Source organism: Cebus imitator, unplaced genomic scaffold, assembly GCF_001604975.1.
Source record: "Cebus imitator isolate Cc_AM_T3 unplaced genomic scaffold, Cebus_imitator-1.0 Scaffold13, whole genome shotgun sequence".
In the NCBI taxonomy this organism is placed as follows: domain Eukaryota; kingdom Metazoa; phylum Chordata; class Mammalia; order Primates; family Cebidae; genus Cebus; species Cebus imitator.
This window is the reverse complement of record NW_016107328.1, coordinates 947,348-973,492: the sequence shown is the minus strand read 5'-3', so window position 1 is coordinate 973,492 and position 26,145 is coordinate 947,348. Positions and strand designations below refer to the sequence as shown.

The 26,145-nt window shown below is 37.3% G+C and overlaps 1 protein-coding gene across 9 annotated transcripts in view; it reads left to right on the top strand.

Annotated features, from left to right (window-relative positions):
• The window catches only part of KHDRBS3 (KH RNA binding domain containing, signal transduction associated 3), a 200,261-nt gene that overhangs the window by 103,094 nt on the left and 71,022 nt on the right, over positions 1–26,145 (top strand). For 7 of the 9 annotated variants that reach the window (XM_017499777.2, XM_017499761.2, XM_017499788.2 and 4 more), the window contains exons 5-6: positions 1,580–1,719; positions 23,063–23,258. In XM_017499777.2, the coding sequence (XP_017355266.1) occupies positions 1,580–1,719; positions 23,063–23,258 (336 nt within the window). The remainder of the gene's footprint in view (positions 1–1,579; positions 1,720–23,062; positions 23,259–26,145) is intronic. The other 2 variants (XM_017499818.2, XM_017499810.2) reach the window with 1 other exon arrangement.

The window sequence follows — 26,145 nt, the reverse complement described above, 5'->3', positions numbered from 1 at the left end:
TTGTTGATTTTTCTCTATTTTCTGCTCTTTTTCATTTGTTTCTGCTCTATTTTTTGTTATTTTTTTCCTCTTACTTTGGGTTTGATTTGTTTATCTGTTACACTTGTAAAGGTAAAAGGTTAGATTATTGGTTTGAAATCTTTTATTTAAAAAAAGTAGATATTTAAGAATTGAGCCTAGGAATTCAGGCCTGGAGTGAGCCATGATCGCACCACTGCACTCCAGGCTGGGAACACAGTGAGACTCTGTCACCAAAAAAAAAAAGCAAGAGAGAAATACAGCAAGAAAGGCTCCTCAGTAATCTTAATGTTAAACAGTTAAGTTATCTTTAATAGGACGTAAAGTTTTGCATGATTTGACCTCCGCTCTGTCTTTGACTTTAAGCTTCTATTTCCACCCAGATGTTTTTTCAGCTCAGCCATTTAGCACCTCTTTTCGTTCCCTGAACTCAGCATTGCATTTCTTTCTTTCTTTCTTTTTAAATATTTGTTCGTTTGAAACAGAGTCTCACTTGGTCACACAGACTAGAGTGCAGTGGCATGATCACGGCTCACTGCAGCATCCCCCTCCCAGGTGCAAGTGATCTTCCCATCTCAGCCTCGAAAAGTGCTGGATTACAGGCGTGAACCACCATGGTCAGCCTGCTTTTAGGTTTTAAAATGTGTTTTTCCCTCTGTGTGTAATACTCTGCTGTCCATCTTCTGGTAATTAGTTCTCATCCTTAGGCAGCACTTCTTGTAACGAAGTTACTATTTCTTTTTTGATTCTTTAGGCCTGAACAAAGCCTTTTCTATAAAGTAGATTACACTTGTAGTTACCCATGTCTTCCTTGAGGATTGTTGAATGGAGTTCAGAGTGCTAAGGAAGAGGGAGATATCAAGGATGACTCCTAGAGTTTCTTACTTGAATATTTGGATAATAGTGTAAGATGAAAGAAGAAGAGCAAATTTTCAGGAATAAGATTTAGGTGTTCAATTTTGAAAATGTTGAATTTCACAACTTGTATACTTTTCTGTTGGAGATATACATAAACCCTGTGTCCCTGTGGTTCTTAGCTACATGTAAGCTATCCTATTGTGTGTGTGTGTGTGTGTGTGTGTGTATATATATATATATATATATATATATATATATATATATCCTTCCTCTTTGCTAGATTGAAGTCCTTGGATACTGGGCCATGGCTTAATTCCTCTTTGTTTCTCTGTTACTTGGTTCATCATAGGTAATTAATACCTGCTAGTTGAATTGAGTTGTAAATAACAATGCCCATATATCAGTTTTAGGATATTTTAATTTTATTGTAAATGTCTCACTTGGAAAGTATGTCCAAAGAAAGGAATTAATGGCTGATTATAGAAAATTTTAGCTTGAGGAAAAAATGCTGTAGTTTTCTTTCTTCCTTTTCTTTAAAAAAAATTTGTCATCACATTTTTATCTTAGTAAACTTGTATCTTGTGTTGTAAATTTAACTATTTTCCTAACCCTTTTTTCTAATAAGAATTACTTGCGTTTTGTTCTAAATATTTTTATATTTCGAACATGAGGTGAATTATACTATCTTCTGTCTTTTGTGCAGGATTATAATGATGAGATCAGGCAAGCACAGCTTCAGGAATTAACATATTTGAATGGTGGTTCAGAAAATGCAGATGTTCCAGTGGTTCGAGGGAAACCCACCTTGCGTACAAGAGGTGTACCAGCCCCAGCAATAACCAGGTAAGTGTAATATTTATTTTTAACTTAACATACCATATTCCTTTATTAATAGCCCAAACCAGTTCTATCTAAACAAAACTTGTATTCATCTGTGCATGGTGGCACATGCCTGTAGTCCCAGCTACTCGGGAATCAGGCCAGGAGTTTGGGGCCATGGTGTTCTGTGATAGTACCTGTGAATAGCTGCTGTACTCCAACATGGGCAACATAGTAAGACCCCATGACTTTAAAAATAATAACTTTTTTAAGCCAATAGTCAAACAACGTGTGATGTCATATTAAGGGCATTTGCTTTGGAGTGAGGTGTTCTTGAGCTTAAATATAACCTGTGACACTTACTAGCTTAGGTAATAAGTGACACTTATTAGCTTAACTTATTATTCTAAGTAAATTATTATTCTCTGTAATATTAATTTTTTAATTCTTTAAAATGAGGCTTGTTTTTTATGTAAATAATTGCATTGATATGAAGATTGGGATAGCAGTCACTTGTGTTTTGCCGTTGAGTAAACTGTCAGGCTAGTTCACTGCCACACCACCAATGCTAAGCACGGTGTCAGACACCCAGTCAGTGTCCACATGCTTGTTGTCTTTTTATTCACCGTAAATGCTCTATGGTATCTGTAAATTCCTGAGCTGGTCTAGGTACACGGAGTTTTTATTTCTGTCCTTGGATTGGTGATTAATGTTAATGGGAAAAATGTTTTAAAGAAATCATAAATCTGATAAGACTATCTCAATTTTATTTGATAATTATTTTTAATTTTTCAATCTTTGTCCAAAAAGAGGTCAATGGAAAGAAGAAATGCAAATTTTTTTTCAGTTAAACTTATGAGTATGGATAGATTTTTATTTTAGGTAGAATTTTGCATGAAAAAATTTAAAATAGCATTCTTGTATATCTCTAAGTTTATTTGGGAAATCAAAAAGTCACTTCCTCAATTATGCATTGGTGATCAGACCAATGTCAGAGCAGTTACAAATGCAGTAAACATAGGTATGGGCATGACATATATGGATTTTCTCTCTTAATAAAAAGAGCTAATAATAATAGGGTTGCTATTGATGATTTCATGAGATAATGTATGTAGGTAGTAAGTGGTAAATCTCATTTTTATTTTTTCTTCCATTAAATTTACTTAAAATCTTAAGAAATTACCTACCTGCTACATTATTTTCATGTGGTTGCTGTGGCAAATTACCACAGATTTTTTTGGCTAAAAATGATAGAAATGCATTCTCTCATAGTTATGGAGGCCAGATGTGAAAATCACTATCACTAGGCCAAAGTCAAAGAGTTGGCAGGGTCGCTCTCCCTCTGGAGGCTCTCAGGGGGATTCCTTTCCTTGTCTTTTCCAGTTTCTGATGACTATAGCATTTTTTGATTTATAGGCACATCACTCTAACCTCTCCATCCTCACACAGCCTTCTCCTCCTGTATCTATAATCTCCTTCTGCCTCCCTTTTACAAAGAGACATGTGGTTATATTTAGGGCACACCAGGATAATCCAGAGTAATCTTTCTATCTCAAGATCTAAATTGCATCTGTGAAATTTCTTTTTCTAGATAAGTTAACATGAACAGGTTCCTGGGATTAGGACAGCATAATTTTGATTGGCCTACTATTCATCCTACTGCATTTCCATGTTAGTTTTATCTTTGTTGTGATGGGAGCCTGTACATTTTCTCATATATGCCAAATACAACAAAATACATTTTAAAAACTCTTCTGAAAGTCTCCAAACTTGTCTTTATCCCTACGTTACCAGTTTACATTTATTTATTTGTAAATTCAGGGTAAATAGTATGTGTTCATAAGTGGCTAGGTCCATTATTGATGCTATAGTAGATCGCAGACCTCCAAATCAAAAGGCATTGTCTCTTACTCCTTTGAAATAATGGAGATTCAAACATCTGTCCTCTAATCTCACCCAAAAAGTGAACAGAAAAATGCATATAGATAAGTAAAAAGAGAAACAGACTAGGCACAGTAGCTCATTCCTGTAATCCCAGTGCTTTGGGTGGCCAAGACGGAAGGATCACTTGAGGCCAGAAGCTTGAGACCAGCCTGGGCAACATAGCCAGACCCTGTTTCAACAAAAATAAAAATAAACTAAAAAGAGAAACATAAGTCTCCCAGACATCACATACATATGTCAGCATTCTAGTCTCCTTGGTTGAAATGTAGATAAAAATCTTCAATGGATAGCCATAAATTTGCCTTCATATAATGTGATAATTTCTTTAGTGGCATTCCTGTTTGCCATATTCAGTTCCTTAGTCTTTTTTATTTTGCCTTTAAATTAAACCTCAAGTCATTTTTTTCTTTAATCAGTTCTGCCATCCTTCTCGGTCTAATCCACACTACTCGTCCATTTTCAGTCACAATGACTTTTTCAAATTAAATGTGATCTTATATTTTCCATACTTACAATCCTTCAGTGCCTTCCTTTCCAGTTAGAAGAGAATCCACACTCCTCATATGCACTTACATGATCCAGCACTTGGCACTCTCCCCGCCTTCCTGACTCTATCTTATTCTACTTTTCCATTGTCTTAACTCCAGCCTTACTGATCTCCTTTCTATAGTTCCTTGAAGAGCCACAGCTCATTTCTTGCCCAGATCCTTCCCATCTACTCTTCCTCTCCTTGGAGGCTTTGTCTCCAGGTACCTGACTGCCTCCCTCTCAGCATTGCATCCTCAGCATACACGGGCACCTGGTCAGAGAAGCCCTTGTCAAGCACCCAGTGTCCAGGGGCCATACCCTCAGCCAGAAGCTGGTTCAGCACACCCAGTCCTGGTGGTGTCATTTGTCAAACTGATTTACCTTATTTATTCACGCTGTCATTGGTTATTCCTTATTGGTAATATAAATCCATAAAAACCCATGTGTTCCTAGTACCTTGCATGTGGTAATTGCTCAGTAAACAATAATATGAATAAAGTGCTAAAGCACATTCTTCAGCCTCTTTCTGATCAAGTGTTGACCACTAGAAATATTCTTTTGTTAATGCCGATCCTATTTGCCACAGGACTGGGTATGTCAAAATACTAGTTTTGTCTGACTCAATACTTGTGAGTCCTCCAGGATGCTGCCTTCTGTTCCTCTCCTAACATTTGGCGTCTTCTGTGCTGCTTTTCCATTGGCCTTTGCTCTGTCCCTTTCTTCCACGTAGAAGCAGTCCTACCTCCCTGCGTTTGATACCAGAAGCAGCAGGAAGAAACATGAACAAAGGAGAGTATGCCCTCTTCCTAAGTAATAAGTGTGTGTTCACAGATATTGGGTGCTTAATGTGGTGGTTTTAAGTGAGAACATTAGGCTATCCCAGGCACCCAAGGTCATTTATCTGTTTTCATTGAATTGGAGAAATTTTCAGCTACTGTTTCTTCAGGTATTTTACTTGCCCCTTTCCCTGTTTCCACACTGTGGGAACTGTCAGCCTAAGATAATTCTTTATAGTTTCATTTCAGCATTAGATCATATGTTACTGGTTTTAATGATGTCACATCTTTGTAAAGCTAGTATTTTAGCAGGTGCTGAGATAAACAATAATCATTATCTGAAAATAAGTATGGATCGGGAAATGAAAGTGACAGTGCCCTCCTATCTGATCCCATGGTTTGAGAACTTACGTAGCACTCTATATACATAATAATTGCTACTATTTAATAATGAAATAAAATATTTCCTTTCAATTATAATACATATTATAAAATAATATATTACTTCTCAAACAGCGGCAAAGTTTTGGGAAATAAATATGTAAATTGTTCGGTACTCACAATTTAATCACCAAATTTGTTACTTATTGGTTTGGCCTAGGGTAAATACCATGAAAAAAAATAATGAAACACTGAAGACATTGTGAATTGAGAAATTTAAGTCATGTGTCTTTTTGATATTGTCCTATAGGCTGAGTCTCTGTTCATTTTCTGTTATTTTTTGTCTTTTTTACAGACCAGTCTATGTCTTAATGTAACCTCAAAGTTCACTGACTCCTTCCTTTGTATTTTGAAGGCAATCTGGTGACTTTTTCATTTCAGATCCTTTTTATTTTCAGATGTAAAATTTTCATTTGATTTTTAATAGTTTTTACTTATCTGCTGAGTTTTTTTTTTTTTTATTCTGTTCTTTACCAGGATATTTTCTTTTGTAATCAGACCAAGGTTTGTTTGCTGGCTGCTCAAAAGCCAAACACAAGAGGCAAACATAGGAGGTGAGGGTTGATGGGAAGAAAAGCAGGTTTAATTAGAGAATCAACCAGTTGAGAAGATGGTGAAATTTTAAAATGTAGCCTACAGTTTTTAAAGGGAAACTTGGTGTGGGACACAGGTGGAAGTGCTGCAGAGCGCAGGGGCTGCGAGTCTTGTTCCAATGACTATCCTGGGTAATCGCCCACCTGGATGTCTGGCTGGTGTTACCTTGACTTCAGACCAGTGGTGGCGGACTAATTGTTCTTGACTCCTGCTAAGTGGGGGGGATTCCACAGGGGCTTTGTGCCAGGTTTAAGATTATCCTCTGGAATTTCTTAGGCAAGAACATAATTTGATAAGCATGCATTGCTGGTGGGGAGTTTCTAGAGAGGGAAAGAATGAAGAGGTGAGACAGGAGGGAAGGAAGAAAAAGTGGGTGATTTTTAAAACTGAGATCCCTGCTTATACTTTTATACATTATGAAGTTTTGAGAGCTTTGTTTAATTCCTTCTCTGCTAATTAATCTGGTTTCATTGGAGTAAATATTGTGCTGTGGAAACTCTGGAATTTGTTATATTCCTCCAAACAGTATTGCTTTTATTTTATTTTATTTGCAATATCTTAGCAGATAGCTTAATTGAACTCCAACTACAGACTGTATCTGTTGGTAAGCAGCTAAAATCTCAGATGAGATCCTTCATCCTTTTCAAGGATACTTAGGGTCTGCTCTATGCATTTGTGGTTCAGTTGTCACTGGAGAGTTGGAGACAGTTCATACACAGAATTTGTGGCTCCCTATCTCTGGCTCTCTTCCTTCTGCAGTTCCTTCCTCACTTTCCAGCAGCTGTGGTTGCTCAAAACTTTGGCTTGTGATTCTTCAGGCAGCAAAGACTCGGAGCCTTCCATTGGAGCCTTAGCCGCTTGGCATGCCTCCTGCAGCCTGTCCTCATGCTGAGCACCCGAAGAAGTCACCTCATTCAGTTACCTTTCTTCAAGTGTCAGAAACCCTTTAGAATCTACCTAGTCGTTACCCAGTAACTTTAAGTAATTGCTTTTTGTATTTTATCCAAAATTTAGTTTTTGTCCAAGGTTAGGTTTGGTTGGAGCTTATGTTGTTACACTAGGAGTAGAACCTTGTGGTTGTGTTTTGAGAGCACACATGTGCCGGAAATTTCATATGTGTGGCTCTTTAATGCCTCACAATAGCCATGTATACGCTAAATATGATTATCCTTATTTTATAGATGATGAAAGTAGGACTATAAATACAGAGTTATACATCTTGTTCAAGTGTTAATGCAGTTAGTTATTAGTGGAGTCAGAATTAATACCTAACTCCCTCAATTGAGTTGTTGCCCTCCTATGTTTCCTCTGTAGTTTTATATTTGAAAAATAGTACTCCCAGTGTTTGCTGAATATACTAAATTTCTTATTACCAGGCATTCTCTTTGAATATAAATGTAACATTAAAGTCGAAATCCTTCACATTAGATGAGGAAGTTACCTGAATTTTTTAATGTCAAAATGTTATAAGCCAAAGCCAAAGTATTGTAATTTCTTCATAATTCAATCAAACATGGTAAATTAAGTCTCCCAAGAGTGTAAAACTAGAAACAGTAGAGGATGAAATAAATCAGCTGATAAAAGAAATGCCGAGGTAGGAATTAACAACAACACCTTCATTATTAAAGTTATATTTTGGCCAGGCACCATGACTCAGACCGGTAATTCTAGCACTTGGGGAAGCCAAGGTGGTAAGATCACTTGAGCCCATGAGTTTGTGACCAGCATAGGCTATATAATGAGCCTTACCTTTACAAAAAAAATAATTAAAAATCAGTGGAGTGTGGTGGCACATGCCTGTAGTCACAGCTACTCAGGAGGCTGAGGTGGGAAGATAGCTTGATCCCGGGAATCAGAGGTTGCAGTGAGCCAAGATGGTCTTAAAAACGTAAAGTTCTGTTTTAATATTTAAACCTAATAATATACATCAATTGTACTTAATCCAGACATACATATTACAAAGCCAGTGCTTTGGCTGGTAGAGCAAGAAACAGTTAACAGAAGTAACAGTCACATTTACTTCTGCTAAAGAAAACAGCGCAGATCCTTTAATGGACCCAAGTGGTGGCAGTCTTCATTGACTGGCTGCGTAATTACTCTTGAACACCTCTGAATTAACTGCCTGCATATTAACACCCTTGGACACACCTACAGCAGCTGAATGTAGTTGGAGCTGACCACTTGTCAGGATGATGAGGAGGTGTGTTAACTGCTGTGCCAAAGAGCTTTTAAGCTATTCGCTTGTGATTATTAATAGCACTGTTAACAACAGTGGTTTGGGTCAGAAAACTCGATGCAACTGAGTAAAACTCCATCCTGGATACAGAGAATAGAGGTTCTCAGATGTGGAAAACATGTCAGTCTGCACTTTAGTAAGCACTTCCTGACGGCCTCAGAAGAGAGATTATATCAGAGATTTTCACATTAGTATATTTCCCCTCTGTTTAATTATTGAAATGGACTGTTTCCAAAAGTATGGAGTAACTCCAGTTTGGGTACTATGCATCTTTTCTGAGTGAGCATCTAGCACCTTGTGCTGTACTCTGCTGTCACTAGGACAATATGACAATGCAATGACTAGCCTGTTAATCACCGGACTGGCTTGGGCACATAGTGTAGAGGGAATGTGCCTTTTGCCCTTTGTATAGAAATTCAAGCAGTATAGAAATCCAAGCAGTATAGAAATTCAGTGTGTGCTCTGTAAATATTCACTGAGTGGAGGTCACGTTTTTAAAAATCTAAGAAATCTGTAATTGCTTCTATGTCCGGGTCACATTTACCCCCTCTCCAACACCACAGATTATATGTTTCATGTGGCCTTCCAGACACTCATAACACTAAGAGCAAAGCACTGTGAATTTAGCCTTGGACTGAGGACATGTTTAACAGTTTAATTTGCATGTCTGTTGCCTCCTAGAATTAAGAAATTTCTTTCTTTCTTTTTTTTTTTTTTTTTTGGCCCCTGAAGGGGTAGCCCATAGAAAAAAGCTTTAGAATCTGACTTAAATTCAAATGCCACTACCACTACTACTTAAGTGGCACAGGGAAGCTCCTTCTCTACATTTTAGTCAGATGGGGCAGCACTGCCAATATTAACAGGTTTCCTCTGAGGAGTCAGTACATGCCGTGTGTTAAGGTGGTTACTGCCTTACTTGCCACACACAGAGCCCCAAACAAAAGCTGCTTCCTGTCTTCCATTTCGCTCACCCAACTTTAAAGAATACTAAAGTATTTTAATTTTTTATGCTGTCTCCATTCTGGATATTATATATTTTCTTTAAAATTTTCAAAGCCTAAAACCATAACACCGTTACACAATAAAAACTATAAGCATGATTAGCTGCTAAAATGGAATATATTCTAAAAAACAGGGTAACTCACCAGTTTTCGATATAGAGCTTTTTCAAAAAATAGTCAAGAACTTCACTTTCAGAGATGCTTATTCATGTATCCTCCTTTCCCCTAAAATTCCACTAAATGACTGAACAAAATTCTTCAAAATCTGTAAACGTACTGGAAATTATTAAATTAGTAAATATAAGACATTTTTGGAAGAGAAAAAATGATGAGACCAAAATGGACAAGAACCATCAGAGAAGAATACATTGTAAAAGGCTGCCAGGGAGCTAAGAATGTTTCTAAAGAAGCCCAAAAGGAACTCTGAGCTAACACAATATACATGGAGAAAAGAATTACAATGACAAGTAAACAAATATACATAGCTGTTAAGTCCAAATATAAAGATTCTGAAGAACTAGTAAAAGTAATAAACATGTGCTCTCTGAAACAATCAATGGAAACCTCTGTTTCTTAAAATAATGAAAGGAGGGTGAAGACTGACCAGTCATCTGAATTTGTAGGAATTCTCCTTTCCAGTACACATTTGCTGTCCAGCTTATGCATGATCATTTTCCTGTGCTCTGCTCTTGCCTCCCCCTGTAACTGTGTGTAAATTTTATAGCCAGTTTTGTCTATAGAACAGCCTTTCATCATCAGTTTATATTGAAGGACCATGTTAAAATCTGGGCTTAGATTTTTTTAACTTCACATTTTTTAAATGTTGTGTTTATATTAGTTTGTTTAAACAATGGTGTCTTCTAAATTTTATGAGACAATTGAGTTTTACTGTTTGGAAAACTAAACCAATCACCAGTGGGAGCCCTGTAGTTAATAAAAATAATAATACATGAACCCTTTTTATTCATAGTTGGTTTCATTTAAAAAAATAGAAGAATATTTTAGTAAGAAGTTTTCTAAAATTCGTAAATGATTTCAACTTTTGAAATAATATGCAGTAATTAAAAAAAAACAAATCTGTATGTAATTCTGATGTGCACTGAAATGAAAATATAGAATCATTAACTCTAGGCCTTGAGATAAAGAAATGCACATTTCAGAATTCAAAATGCATAGAAAAATATAGTATTAAATTGGCTGCTATACAATTACTGGGCAAATTGGCAAGATAATTATAGAATTATCATTAAAGAAAAACTTTAGGTAAGGACCAGGTAAGAAGTTTAAATTAAGCATCAACATCAAGTTCACCAGAAGTTTTTCTAAGTTTAGATTGTCTTAAGATACAAACTAACATGAGAGTTAGTAATTTGAAATGATAACAAAAATTAGACAGTTACAGGAAAGTTATACTTTACTTCCATGAAATTTCCTGGGGGAAAAAAAAAAAGCTTATCCTAAAAGATACGTTTATCTGTGTGAATCTTCATAGAAGGTGAGCCCCACCGGTCTCTGGGCGACATTCCTGCCTTGTTTACTGTTCCATTCCCACTGCCCACAACAGGGCCTGTGGCACAGCAGCCGCCCGGGGGCAGGTTCTGTGGTGGAAGGAGGGATGGAGTGAGTGCTGTCTAGGAGGCCGTGCTCAGTGTGGAGTGCCAGGCTGCAAAGGCCTTGTTTCCTATTACCCCTCTCACCCAGCCTCGCTCCCACTGCCTTTCTACTCCTACCACCAAACCCAATTCCATACAGTATTTTAAGAAGAAGGAAAAAAAAAATACCTCTCTGCCTCTTACTGTATTAGAAAAGATAGTTTTTCTCTATTATCTTTAATTATCTATGATTTTTATAAGGCACCTTTACAGGGCAATTCTGTATCTATTGATTATGAATTCATATCATAGAAGGCAGCATGCACTTATTTTGACAAAACTTTCTTTTATGCATGCACATTTTAGGAATTTAATATTATGTTATTTTGGTAACATAAAAATAAATGCCCATAACTCCACGCCATTTGGAATGTTTAAAACCTTCCATTAAAAAAAAAAATTCTTTATTTGTAGAGACATAAACACCAAAGTGTTACATACTGAATAGAAATGTTACAAGATATTATCTTTAAAATTGATTAAGAACGATATTATAGATGCTAAAGATTACCTTCATAACTGAAAATGATGTACTTTCCTTCCATCGTATATGAAGTTATGAGAAATTTTATTAGGAAAACTGAGTAGTTAATATTAGGGCCTTAAATGTTTTACCAGAGTATGGTATGAATTATATTAATGTACCAATCAATATTAAAAAGTCTTTTTTTATTAAGGAGAGGATAGATACAGGAAAATGGTAATATGTTTCCTAACTGGATAAAATTATGGAAATTTTAAATAAAAAATACTCCATTGGGATGTTATTTAAATAGTTTGTTTTTCTACTGGGCTTACCTGCTCGGGACATTCTTCCACCCAGTCACCTACCTCTTCTTCCTTCCAGCACTGTGCCTACTGTGTAGCCCGTGCATTTAACACCAACTGGGCTTGTAACCTGGCACAAGCACGCCACATTCTAGGCGGAAAACTAGAGGACTTACCATGAAAATGAGTCTCTCTGGTCTTTCTTGCAGTAAGGTCTACCCAGTGCCTCCTATTGAAATCAGACTTCAGTATTCAATTACTTTTTATTAAAGTACTTTCTGATGATGTGTTGAGCAGTCACACTGGAGCTGATGAAGGGAAGACAAAAAGGGAAAATCTTGGGTTTCTTTTAAAATCACTTTCATAGGCTTTGGGAAGATAATAACAGAGGCAAATAGTGTTGTAAATTAAGTAACTTCTGATAAGAACTTGTAGTTTAAATACTAGCCGGGGATAAACAGACAAGAAATGCAACTATGCACAGTTTCTCTCGGTTACAGCTCAGCCAGCACTTTTACGTGTCCTGTGCAACGTAAAGCTGGAGAAATGTTCTGAGCCTGCTGTAAATATCAGTGCCAGTGGGAGGAAGGTTGACACCTAGCTGGCCAACTTATTTTTTCCTAAAGTTTAAATAAGATCCACTAATGAGCTAAGACAGTTTAGAGCAGAAGGAACCCAGTGAGTATGTTCATATACAGCAGCGCTCTCTTCCCCACCACACTTTGGTTTTTCAGAAGTTTTACGTTTTCAGAAGTTTTTTCAGAGTTATTCGAAACCTCTTTGAAAATCACCTATTTCTGATGCTATGTCATTAATATCACAGATTTTCCTTGATTCCCTTTTGTGACAAGAATTGAAGTTACAGCGATGAGGAAGCGATTATATTTAACTGAGTAAGTCTAGAGTTTAAGAGGGGAAATCAGAAACAAAAACTGTAACAGAATGGTATACAGGAAAAGAGACGTGAAGAAAAGAGTGCCATGGAAATAGAAATGAGGCTGCAAGTCATTCTGTAGGGAGAGAGCGGGTATGAACAAGCGGAAGTAATCAGATGGGTTAGGGCTAGAGGAAAGTCATCCCAGTTAAGGGTGCAAAGTCTTGGAGGCAGAAAAGAAGGGGAGCGTTTGAGGCTGGGGATTAGAGTGGGGAAGCCAGAGGTTCTGGGGTCACCCCTGACTCTGACTTACTGTGTGGCCTTGGGGAGCTTGGGGTTACTTCTCTTTAAGCCATAGTTCCTTCTTCAATAAAATGGAAATAGAAAAGTAAGCACGCACTCCCAAATCCTACTTAGTTTTTAAAATTCCCTTTTCAAGGAATCAAACTGTGCCATGATTCCTTTTTTGATTACTCAAAATAGTTTGACACTAAAAACTGAATTCCTATAGCACAGATGTTTGATCAGTCCCTCAACAGATGACCAGAGGCAAATTACTTCCCTCTCAAACTTCTTTATTATCAGGATCATTATTTCCAGACAGGAAGGAAATTTTTGCTACATAGTTCCAAAAGGCAGTAGAGCTGATAGTTAGAAATGACAGAGAAAGATTTTTGTTATTTTTGTTTTTAAATGAAGGAAAAAAGTAAAAGCATGCTAAAAATTGGAAGACAGTTGGTGATACAGGCTTCAAAATAAGAGAGCTCTCTGTTATCAGAGATCATTTCACTGGATACAAAGAGAAGAAAAATAACTCTCTTGTCCTTAAGAGTATAATTCCTTATACACTGTCTTATTTGTCAACAATTTTACCAGTAACCAGTTTGTAACTTGTAAATTGCTTGGATTTCTTTTATACTCCATATAAGGTAGGATAAGGAAGCAGTTGTTCAGTTTTTTTTTTTTAATTGCCTTGAACATTGAATGAAACATAGAATAAGAAGAAATAACCAATAACTTGCTTCATAAAAGGGCTATAACCTCTGGATCTAAGACTCAGCTCATCAAAAGATGGTTTGCAGACGACCAGCAGCAGCAGCACTTGAGAGCTTGTTAGAAAAGCAGAATGTAAACCCTGCCCTGGCTTAAAACAAGGTCCTCAGGTGATGTGGATGCATGTGAACATGTGAGATGCCCTGCCCTATAACCACATTTCAGGTGGTCTCTAAAGTTGCTCAGAGTAAGAGCTGCCAATACCATCTCTTCAACAGTTTTATTCTTCATCACCTCTGACAGTATCTTCCCTGTGTTCTAAGAAACTGTAACTGTAGGCTGTTTCACCTTTTCCTTTTGTCAGCTCTCTCATTTGGATGGCAACCTTAAACAAGGAAAACACTCTTAGAATGATTAAACTTTATTCTCAGAAAAGCACTCTCAGAAATGAAGAAAGATTGTCAAATGTACTAGGGATGTTACAGGAAAAATACAGTTATCCCTCCGGTGCTTATTGCATCAGGACACAGAGACCTCAAGTGGATCTCTAGGAAGGTTTTTCACACTGTGACCCATGAGAGACGACTAAGGCCCTGTTACCAGACCTTGCAGGCCCTGCTCGGTGGTCAGCATGGGCCCTGCTCCTTCTGAATGAACCCCAGGAGTCAGCTGTAGTTTCCCGGGTCACCAGATTAGCAGTGCTGGAACTCGCTTGAGCAGTCAGGGCATCTGCCAGGGAATTCATTGTTTTACCTGCTGTGCGTTGCTGCTTCTCATAAAATTTATAGACAAAAACCTAACAATTTAGTATGTGCTTACAAACTCTTCTCAGACCACATTACTGTTACTAAATGTATAAAACAAGAACTGACATGAGTTGTACTTTTTGTCTCCTTCCCTCGTCTTTCACTAAACAGCAAAAGGAATGTCAGGACAGAGTACCACTTACTACATGCCTGTTTTAGGCCAGGCACTTTATATACCCAGTGTGCAAACATCGCAGCTATTCTGCAGTAAGATTTATTAGCCCCAGTTTACGGATAGGAAAACTGAGGCTCAGAGATCAAATGACAGAACTACATTTGAGTTATTAATGTGTTGGAACCCAAAGTGCATGCTTCTTCATTACATCTTAAAATCTTGTATTAATCTGTAAACTAAGTAAGTAGTTTTGTTTCAGAATACCTTTTCTTTTGCGGGGGGGTGCCGGTATTTGTTCATTCAAAGCATGATATGGCAGCTAACTACAAAAACCTTCCTGGATTTTTTTTCATCTCTGAGTTTCAAAACCAGAAACCATGTCACCCTGCTGAAAAACCCAAATAGAAGGAATTATTACACTGTAGTCCATCCATTAATCTGCTTTCAAAACTCTGTGCAGCTGTGTTATCTTTTTGCTCTTCTCTGACACTGTGATATTCCTATCAGTGTGGCTCTACTTTTCTGTTTTTTAAAAAAGTGTCCTTGATTTTCAAGTTCTCACTAATAGATGTTTGTTCTCTTCTCATCCCTGTGTTACAAACCCAGCTGTTCAGCCTTGTCCTGAATGTCATTTGTAGCACTCAGTGGAAACTTTGCGATTAGACAGAATTCTTGAGTTAGCATGTCATCTCCATCATGCCTTTCTTCCACCAGTGTCATCTAAAGTATTGTTAATGCTGTTGCTGCGTAATACGACATCTGTGGAATTTCAGCATTTAAACTAATTTTCAAAATATCTTTTATAGATAAGCATCCAGAACAACTACATGTATATCAAATGACTTGTCTAAAATTCCATAGCAGATAAAAATACCTTAGTGTGATTTCGTACAGCAGTGGGACATAACCAACATGTCAAAGATTATGGAAGAGAAGTATGAGCTTCTTGAATATATAGATATATGTCTTTCAATTTGATGAAAGACATACATTTATATATTCAAGAAGCATATTGAGTATTTTGTGATTCATATGGTAACTTGGTTGGCAACCATGGGTATTGGATAAGGAAGCAGGAAGCCTTAATTAGTTTAAATATGCACTAATTAATGAAAATGTCACAAAGGAGTTAGATGTGCTATTGCTACAAAATACTCTTTAATCACATTGAAGATTTTTCTAGATATATACTGGAGATATACAAAGATGAGTAAGACACTACAGAAATTATATCGTCATTGCAGTTTAGAGTGATTGAAGTTTAAATAAACTGTTGATTTTTATTGAGTCAGTAAACATTCTAAACACTTTATATGTACTGTCTCATGTTTCTCTCCTAATAACACAAAAGTGGGCTCTGCGGTAGCCTCATTTCACAGTTGAGGAAACGACTTGGAAAGCTCAGACACTTGATTAGTTTGAGTGCTAACTGGCAGGTTGATGTTAAGCTCCTAAGTACATCAGGAATTAAATCCATGTATGATTCCAGTTTTTGCTCATGACAACCAGTTTTACTGTACCAATGTTTATGATCTAGGATTTTAAAGAAAAAGCCTTATTTACAATAGTCATTAAAGGGTTACCTGAGGGTGAGGTTATGAAAAAGTGTTATTTTTTTTTACTGCATTAGACATATTAAGATTAGGTTCAACGGCTGATATCAAATATCCACCTGCAGTGACCTAACCCAGTAGAAATATTATGTCCTTCTCCTGTCCCCCTTAAAAGCCTGTACAGCAGTGCCACACCGTCATTCCCCAGCTCCATGTAGCTTGTAGCTGTGCTTTTCTTAGCCTTTCACTTTTTCCTTCAAGCCCGCTGCCTTTAAAACCATGTCTGCATCCCATGCAGGAAGAAAAAAAGAGTGAAAGGGAAAAGAGAATGCCAACTCTATAGTTTTAAAGAGCTTCCCTTAAATCTCAGTCAGTGCTAATTAATATCTCATTGGCCAGAACTGGATCACAGGCCACCACAGCTGCAAGAAAGCTGCAAAATTGAGAGGTTTTTTTTAATGTTCTTAGTATTTTAGAACAGTTTTGGCCTTACAAAAATAGGTGAAAATAGTACAGAGTTTCATGTAATATGGTGATAATAGAGACAAACCTGCGTGTGGTTTTTCTCTATTATTAACATCTTACATGAACATGGCTCACTTATTTCAGTTTATGAACCAATATTGACACATTGTTAGCTAGATTATTGACAATATCAGTACAGTGTTAACTAAGGTCCATTTCAGGTTTCCTTAGTGTTTGTGTCCTTTTTCTGTTCCAGAGTCCCCAGAATACAATCGAGTTGAGTCATCACGTTTCCTTAGGCTCCTCTTGGCTGTGACAGTTTCTTAGACTTGTTTGTTTTGATGATCTTAACAGTTTTGAGGAGTACTACTCAGGTTTTTTCTAAGATGTTTCTCAACTGGGATTTGTCAGATATTTTTTCATCATTAACCTGGGGTTATGAATTTGGAAAACTAAAACCACAGAAGTAAAATGCCATGTTTGTCACATCATATCAAGTATATGTACTGTCCACATGACTTGTCATATGCTTATGTTACCTTGATAACCTAGCTGAGATAGTACTTGTCAGGTTTCTCCACTGTCAAATTCTTCATTTTTCTTTCTTTTCTTACTATATCCTTTAAAAGGAAGTCACTATGGGAAACCCCTAAATAAGAAGTGGGGAATTACGGTTCACCTCTTGCTGGGTGGAATATCTACAAAAATTATCTGGAAGATTTGTCTCCTCCCCTATTTATTTATCTATTGATTGATTGATTCAGTTATTTCTATCAGTGTGGACTCATGGATATTAATTTTATACATTGCATTACAATTCAGTACCACTGTCTTTTCTTGCTCAGATTGTCATTTCATGTCAGCTTTGGCCATTGGGAGGTTTTTTTTTTTTTTTTTTTTGAGATGGAGTCTTGCTCTGTTGTTAGGCTGGAGTGCAGCGGTGCAATCTCGTCTCATTGCAGCCTCTGCCTCCTGGGTTCAAGCAGTTCTTCTGTCACAGCCTTCTGAGTAGGTGGGACTACAGGGGTGTGCCACCACACCCAGCTTTTTTTTTTTTTTTTTTGGTACTTTTAGTAGAAACAGGGTTTCACCATGTTGGCCAGGATGGCCTTGATCTCTCAACTTCGTGATCCACCTGCCTTGGCCTCCCAAAGTGCTGGGATAGCAGGAGTGAGCCACAACGCCTGGCCGGGAGTTCTTTCAGTTGGCTTTGACACACACCCATAATTTGGGGGTTTTATTTATTCATTTTTTTTTAGCACTTTCTTACTTTCTGGCACTACACATTGCTCCAGACTAGCCTTATATATTTCTACCTCCAGTTCTAAAATCAATCATTTCTCCAAGGAATTTAGGTTCCTTTTATTAGAGTATGGTATTAGAAAGCAAGATCAGGGTGTTGGTTCTGCTTGTTGCTTCTGCGATGTGCTTGAGTCTGCACTTTCTCAGCTGACAGAAAATGAACATATATGTGTATGTACTAACCTGTGTATCCCCGCATATTTATGCATATTTCTTTGTTTAACAGTCTGTAAATATAGTAAACTAAATATGAATTCATAATGATATCTCTGATTTTAATCTTTTACATTGACTGTTATACCCTCTTCCATTTGCTTATCACTCCACTCCAAAGTGAGAAACTGGCTCCCACCATTCTTTTATTTGTTGAGTTCCAGGGTACATGTACAGTGATATCAGAATTGTTAACCTGTATGCACACTTCTTCCTGTATAAAATATCTGCATCAACTAGAACAGTGCTTATGTACAGGTTTTTTGTTTTTTGTTTTTTGCCTTTAGTCTAATAGACTTCTCTTATTTTTAAGTTTACTTTTCTCCAACCCCTTTATAAGGTTCTTTTCATATGCTTTTAATATAGTTAAAATGTTTTTTCATATTCAGCATTGCATCCTGAGAGTCTCCTATTTCCTAAATAATGTTGTGGTTTTTTAGTGTGCATACATTAAAATTCACTCTCTGTGCTGTGAAGTTCCTTGGGTTTTGACAGATGCTTTGTGTCGTGTATTCACCGTCATTTTAATATCATACAGACTAGTTTTATCACCCTAAGCTATACTCATTCAACCTCCCCTCCACCCCTTAACCTGTAAACTACTGTTTTGTTTTGTTTTGTTTTGTTTTTACCATCTCTCTAGTTTTGGTATTTTCAGTATGTCATATAGTTGAAAACATACAGTGTGTAGCCTTTCCATTTCCAGAGTGGCTTTTTTCACTTAGAAATGCACATTTAAGATTTCATTCCTATTTTTTGTGGATTGTTAGCTCATTTCTTCCTACTGCTGAATCATTTTCTGTTGTATGCATGTAACCCAGTTTGCTTATCTGTTCCTCTCTCGAAGGGTATCTTGGTTGCTATAAATAAAGCTGCCATAAACATTTATGTGCAAGTTTTTATGTCAGCATGTTTTCCGATCCATTGGGTAAAAAACTAGGAATACAACTGCTAGATTGTATAATAAGGCTCTGTTTAGCTTTGCAAGAAATTTCCAAACTTTCTTTCTAAGTGGCTATATACTATGTTGTATGTCAGACACGAATGAGAGTTCACGGTTTTCATATCCTCACCAACAATTGATATATTCAGTTATTTATTTTAGTCATTTTAATAGGTACGAAATAGATATCTCACTTTTGTTTTAGTTTGAATTCCCTAGTGGCAAATGATGTTAACTATCTTTATTTGGTTATTTGCCATCTGTAGATTTTCTTTGGTGAGCTGTCTGTTCAGGTATTTTGCCTGCTTTTTAATTGGATCATTAGCTTTCTTATTGTTGAGTTATAAAAGTTTTTTGTGTGTTTTGGATACAAATACTTTATCAGCTAATGTGTTTCCCAAACATTTTCTTCCTTTCTGTGGCTTGTCTCTTCATCTTTTAATAGTGTCCTATAATGCAGAAGTCTATAATTTTGATTAAGTCAAACTTACCAATTTTTCTTTCAAGGACTTTTTTTGATATTGTATCTAAAAACTCATCACTAAACTAATATAATATAGATTATTTTCTATGCTTTCTTCTATAATTTTATAGTTTGTATTTGGCTTTAAGATACATTTTGAGTTGATTTTTGTGAAAGATATAACATCTGTGTGTAGGTGTCTGCTTTTTTTTTTTTTTTTTTTTTTTTTTTTTTTTATTTTTTTTTTTTTATACCATTTGTTGAAAAACACATTATTTTTCATTTAGTTGTCTTTGCTCCTTTGTCAATAATCAGTTGACTATATTTCTGAGGGTCAGTTTCTGGGTTCTGTATTTTGTTCCATTGATCTATGTCTTTTCTTTCATATATACCATGCTATATTGATTGTAGCTTTATAATAAGTCTTAAAATCAGATATTATGAGTCTTCTGACATTGTTGTTCTTCTCAGTATTGTGTTGTCTGTTCTCAGTCTTTTGGTTTTCCATGTATACTTCAGAAAATGTTTGTCTATATCTAAATATATGTCACTTGCTGAGATTTTGGTTAGAGTTGCATTGAATCTATAGATTAGTTGGGATGAATTGACATCTTAACAATATTATGACCACGAGCATGAATGTTACTCCTTTGAGTTCTTCCATCAGAGTTTTGTAGTTTTCTACATAAGGATACTGGACATATTTTGTTAAATTTGTACTAAAACTTGCAGTTTTTTGTGGCTTCAGTAAATGTTTTTGTGTTCTTAAATTCCAACTATGTGTTGCTGGTATATAGGAAAGCATTTGACTAGTAATCTTTTATTCTGAGATCTTATTTTATTAGTTTATTAATTATAGGAGTATGTGTAGGGCTTGGGGTGTTTTTTGGACTATTTTGGGGAATTTTTTTACGTAGCCAATTACGTCACCTGTGAACAGAGAAAGTTTTACTTTTTCCTTCAAAATCTGTATGTTTTATTTACTTTTCCTGTTTTATTGAAGTAGGTAGGACTTCTAGTATAGTGTTGATAAGTCGTTGTGAAAATAGACATCCTTCCCAATCTTAAGGGGAAGGCATTCAGTTTTTTACCATTCAATATGTTGTGGGTTTGCTCTACATGTTCTTTCTTTTCTTGAAACAGAGTCTGGCCCTGTTGCCCAGGCTGGAGTTTGGTGGGACCATCTAGGCTCACCGCAACCTCAGCCCCCCAAGTTCAAGTGATTCTCATGTCTCAGCCCGAGTAGCTGGGATTACAGGCTTGTGCCACCACACCTGGCTAATTTTTGTCTTTTTTCAGTAGAGATGGGGTTTCACCATCTTGGCCATGCTGGTCTAGAATTCCTGATCTTAAGTGATCCACCTGTGTTGGCCTCACAAAGCGTTGAGATTACAGGTGTGAGTCACGCCTGGCCGAGGTTCTTTTTCAACTTGAGGAAATTGCCTTCTGTTCCTGTGTTACTGAAAGTTGTTATGAATGAGTGTCGCAGTTTGCTGCATGCTTTTTCTGCTCTATTTATATGATCACATGATTTTTCTACTTTAGCCTTGTTGATGTGGTAGATTACATTGATTTTCTAATATTAAACCAACCTTATATACCTGGAATAAATCCTACTTGGTTATGGTGTATAATTCCTTTAATACATTATGGAATGGAGTTTGCTGATATTTTTGAGGATTTTTGTACCTGTGTTCATGAGATATACTGATTTGTAGTTCTTCACTTTAGACTGTCTTTATCCACATTGCTTATTAGGAGGCCTTGTTCTTGTTTCTCCTCAGATCACATGTCTCATCCTAGGGAGGTCACAGAGCAGTTGGGCTGCTCACAAGGCTGGCTCCGTTTGCCCCTTTTCCTTCCCATCTCTGGCCAGTTGTAGCCTCTGAGGGTGATTTGGAATTTTGGGAGATACTTTCTTTATCAGGTCCCAACCAGGGCTCAAGACCCGGCTGGGGACAGTCACCTCTGGCCTCCCTGGCTGGCCCAGACTAATCCCAGCCTCTGATGAGTAATGTAGAAATACTTTTAAGGAGGCATTTCCAATGACCATCCTCACAGGTTGGGTTAGGAAGTCCTCCCTCTGCTTGTTATTTTTTTGGACAAGATTATAGAGAACTGGTATTATTTTATTCTTCAATATTTGATAGAATTTCATTGAAATCCTATGGAGTTGATGCTTTCTTCTTTGGAAGGTTATTAAGTGTTGATTAAATTTATTTAATAGACATAAGCCTGTTCAGATTATTTAATTCTCCTTGTGTTGGACATTATGAATCAGAATCAGTCACATTCATGTAAGTTAAAAAATGTGTGGGCTTGGAGTTGTTCATAGTATTTCTTCATTATTTTTAAGTATCCTTCAGGAGGTCAGTAATAATGAAATCCTTTTCTTCTTCTTCTTCTTTTATTTTTATTTATTTATTTATTTATTTTGAGACAGAGTCACTCCATTGCCCAGGCTGGAGTGGAGTGGAGTGATCTTGGCTCACTGCAACCTCAGTCTCCTGGGTTCAAGTGATTCTTGTGCCTCAGCCTCCCAAGTAGCTGGGACTACAGGCACACGCCACTGTGCCTGGCTAATTTTTGTATTTTTAGTAGAGATGGGGTTTTGCCATGTTGACCAGACTGGTCTTGTACTCTTGGCCTCAGGTGATCCATCTGCCTCAGCCTCTCAAAGTGCTGGGATTACAGGCCTGAGCCACCGCACCTGGCCGAAACCCTCTGTATTTCTGATACTGGTGTTCGGGCTTTTATTTTGCCTGTCTATATAGGTTTATCAGTTTTTTCAGTCTTTTCAAAGTCCAGCTTTGGGTTTTGGTAATTTGCTGTTTTTGGAAAATGAATCTTTAGCTGTGTATTCGCTAAGCCAAGCACACCAAAGAAGGAGGAAGCTGATCTGTAGGCAGCCAGCCCATCAGCTGTAGTTCTTGCTGGCAGGTCTTGTCCAAGTGACATACATCACGCTGTGTCTGTATTCTCTGCTGGAGCCACATTTTCCTGTCCTTATTTCTACAAATAGGACCTGCACATTTTCTCAGGTTTTTGCTTCTGTGGAACGATACTTGATAGAGCCACTTCCTTCTTTTCTGACTTCAGGTCTCATAATTTACATTAGAAATACATGAATATGTTGAATTCTACCTCAGAAAATGCTAGTGTTTACCTAATCTAATAATGTTGTTTTATTACCATGTAGTTGGTACATTATTCAGGAAAGTACATTTTATTCTCTCTCTGGTGGAATTGTGGCATATGTTTTGGCCTCTGGCTTTGCTCACAGCTGTTCTCAGACAGTTTTAAAATCTCTCTAATCCTCAGCTTCCTTGTCCAGAGATAAGCAAGACAAGGCACACTTCATAATGTGGGAGTGAAGTTTGAGTGTAATCCTGGTATGGCATCCTGTAGAAGTCTAGAGTGCATGCGACTTCCCCAATATCATAGTTTCCTACTGTATATACTGACCAGAGATTGAGTCCAGACTCCTTCTATATTGTTACTAGACTAACTACCTAAATGACTTAATTTCATTTTGGTAGATACCTGTTTCATATTTCCTTTTAGGTCTTTGCTATGACTTCCTTATTCCTTTTTATAAAAATATAGAATGTTAATTTTGTTCCTGAGGTATAAATATATGTGAATAACATAATGTCAGAGAATATGATAGATACTGCTAATTTGACCCTCTTGGTTACAGGGGAAGGGGAGGAGTTACAGCCCGGCCAGTTGGAGTTGTAGTACCACGAGGGACGCCAACGCCCAGAGGAGTTCTGTCCACCCGAGGGCCCGTGAGTCGGGGAAGAGGACTTCTCACTCCCAGAGCCAGAGGAGTCCCCCCAACTGGGTACAGACCTCCACCGCCACCCCCAACACAAGAGACTTATGGAGAATATGTAAGTGAAGGTGTAAGACAACAGCCTTGTTGATCAGATTGACACAACCCAGACTTAGCACTGGATATTGTGCCCAAGTACCCTTTGTTTTGGTTCTTGAGTACTTTACCTTGATTCAGCAAATATTTGAGTGCTAAAGAATACTTAATGCTAGAGGTATAAAAATGTCCTGATCTTTTTCATCAGATAGCTTAAATCTAAGGTATAGAAGAGGAATTTGGGTGGCCGGGAGGTGTAAGACTAAGGTTCAGGAGACATATTTTCGAGCCCTTACAGAGTTCAATGTAACATTCTTCTATATTCCACTCTTGAATACTTCAGTCATTTAAAAAATAATTGCCTACGTATACCAAGATGGTTTCACCCTTAACTGTTTCCTTTTAAGCTATGCTGCTGAGTATGGATTCTTAGTGGAAATTCTTTTCAGTGAAGAAAACAAAAGTTCTTTATTTTCAATTGGTGCCAATCTTTCATTTATCATTCAGTGATTCTTTGATGTAATTCATAGACTGACTTAACGTAGGAGAGAATTACAACTGCAAAGATTGAGGGGGAAAGGAATTTTTTGATGTCCTCATTTACCATACATGAAGAAAATAAGAAACAATGGATAGGTGATTCATATTAGTAATTGAAATTGTTAAAATAAGAGTGTATGAACTGCTGTCAATGAAGGGAGCAGTGACAATGATAAAATGCAAGAACCAGTAGGTTTTCAAGTTTTACTTTGAGTTCTCTTGCTAGTTGCTCTGTGCCTCTTTGCATAGTTTCTGGATGGTTGCAATAATCCCCTGGGCCACAGATGATCTCTTCAACCTCATCTGTGTGGCCGTTGGTAAGATCAAAGTCTTCGTCTTGGACATACTTAAGTTTTTGTAATTCCCTGAAAATGCTGTGTCATCTTAGGCTTCCAGGCCTTTGCTCATACTGCCTTCTCAGCCTAGATGGTCCTCTCATGTTTCATTTGACTTCTCCTTTTGTCCGTCTAGACTTAGGTCAGCCATTGCTAGGGAAATTTACAGGCAGTAATAGTTAACCTATTGAGCATTACTACAGTTCTTACATGTCTCTCTCCCGACTAGCTTGTGAACCTCTGGAAGGGCAGGAATAGATAGCTTTTATCTCTTTATACTTGGGAGAGAGTGCATACTGGGAGCTCACTGAGTTATATTTTAACAAGTAAATCCCATAATAGTTTCACAAGTTTGTTTTTCAGTTGAGGAAGTATGTAGTTCCCCTCTTCTCTTTGAATTCCTTACTACAGTAGCACGTGTTCCTACTTCCTAATATATATTATTACCAGATGACAATAATAACCATGCCTCAGCTCTTCCATAAATGCTGAGTCTCCTGAAAGTAACAGAGACTGTAAAGGAGAGGAAATGTTAAATTCCTTTTATGTAGGCCCAGTGCCTGTTCCTTTCCACATTGGCTTACATTGATTTATCTTAGGTTTAGATTTAATATAGATGTGGTTGGATGATGTAGTAGAAATTGCCTGGCAGGTTGTGTGGGAAACCTGGATCCTATATCCCATTTTGTCATAAATTTTAACATCAGTTAGGCAAGATATTTAACTTTTGGGGCTTAATAATCCACTTATTTCGGAAAGCACTATTGCCTTCTTTACGTGTATTCATCTTTCCATTCAGTAAAGATTGGAGTTTAAGAGCTCTGAAGGAGAAAGTCAACCTTCATTGTTTGATTCCCACACTTACTCATGCCTGGCACTCCTGCAGGCACTGACATGACTGTAGCTGTGATTTCAACACACAGCCAGTGCTCTTTCAGTCACATAACTGAGGGCCATATCCACAATTAATGTGACTGGAATGCAGCATTTGCGGTTTCATCAACTTCATACAATAACAACTCTTGCACACATAAAATAGCTGTATGCTTTCCAGGTGTGCTTTGGGTGTAGAGTGGGACACCAAAGAAAAAGAAACACCATCGTGAGTGTACCTTCTTCCCCAAGTTAAATTACTGTCATGTGTCATGAAGGGTTCAGATTACAAATGTTATAACTTTCCCACTTACTTTACCATCTATTATTCCTGGAATGTCTTTTAAGATTACTAGTCAAGAGGAAAGATTTTCCTCATTTAGCCTAGCATTTTGTAAGCTGCCTTGGCACAGGTATAGTAAAAGCTTCAGTAGCCTTTTTGGTATAGTAAAAGTATATATATTCACTATATATAACAAACTTTGCTGGTAGTTGGTGTAAGGAGTAGATAAAGCCCTTCAGCTCACTTACAGTGGCTCCATCAGTAGCACTGCCTCCCAGATATACCCTTTTAACCTCATCTTCCTCCACTGACCCAGTTTTAATTGAACTTTCTACTTCCAACCTTTCTAATACAGCTTGCAGTCTCTCGCATAATTTTAGACATTGACCATTGGTCTCAGCTATTTGAAGTCCTAAAGACTATTCACCTACCATGTTTAGTTTTGTAATATGGTAGGGGAAGTGGGAAGTAAGCTCTTCTTAAGAATTTTTTATGTTGGGCTCGGTGCAATGGCTCACGCTTGTAATCCTAGCACTTTCGGAGGCCAAGGGTGGGCACATCACTTGAGGTCAGGAGTTTGAGAACAGCCTGGTCAACATGGCGAAACCCCTTCTCTACCAAAAAAATACATAAGTTAGCTGGGTGTGGTGATACATACCTGTAATCCCGCCTACTTGGGAAGCTGAGGTGGGAGAATCGCTTGAACCCAGGAAGCGGAGATTGCAGTGAGCTGAGATGGCGCCACTGCACCCCAGCCTGGGCAACAGAGCAAGATTCCATCTCAAAAAAAAAAAAAAAAAAAAATTTTTAAAAAAAAAAAAAAAAAAAAAAAAAAAAAACTTCTTTGTTTCTTTGTTACTAGGATTTTAGATAGGGTG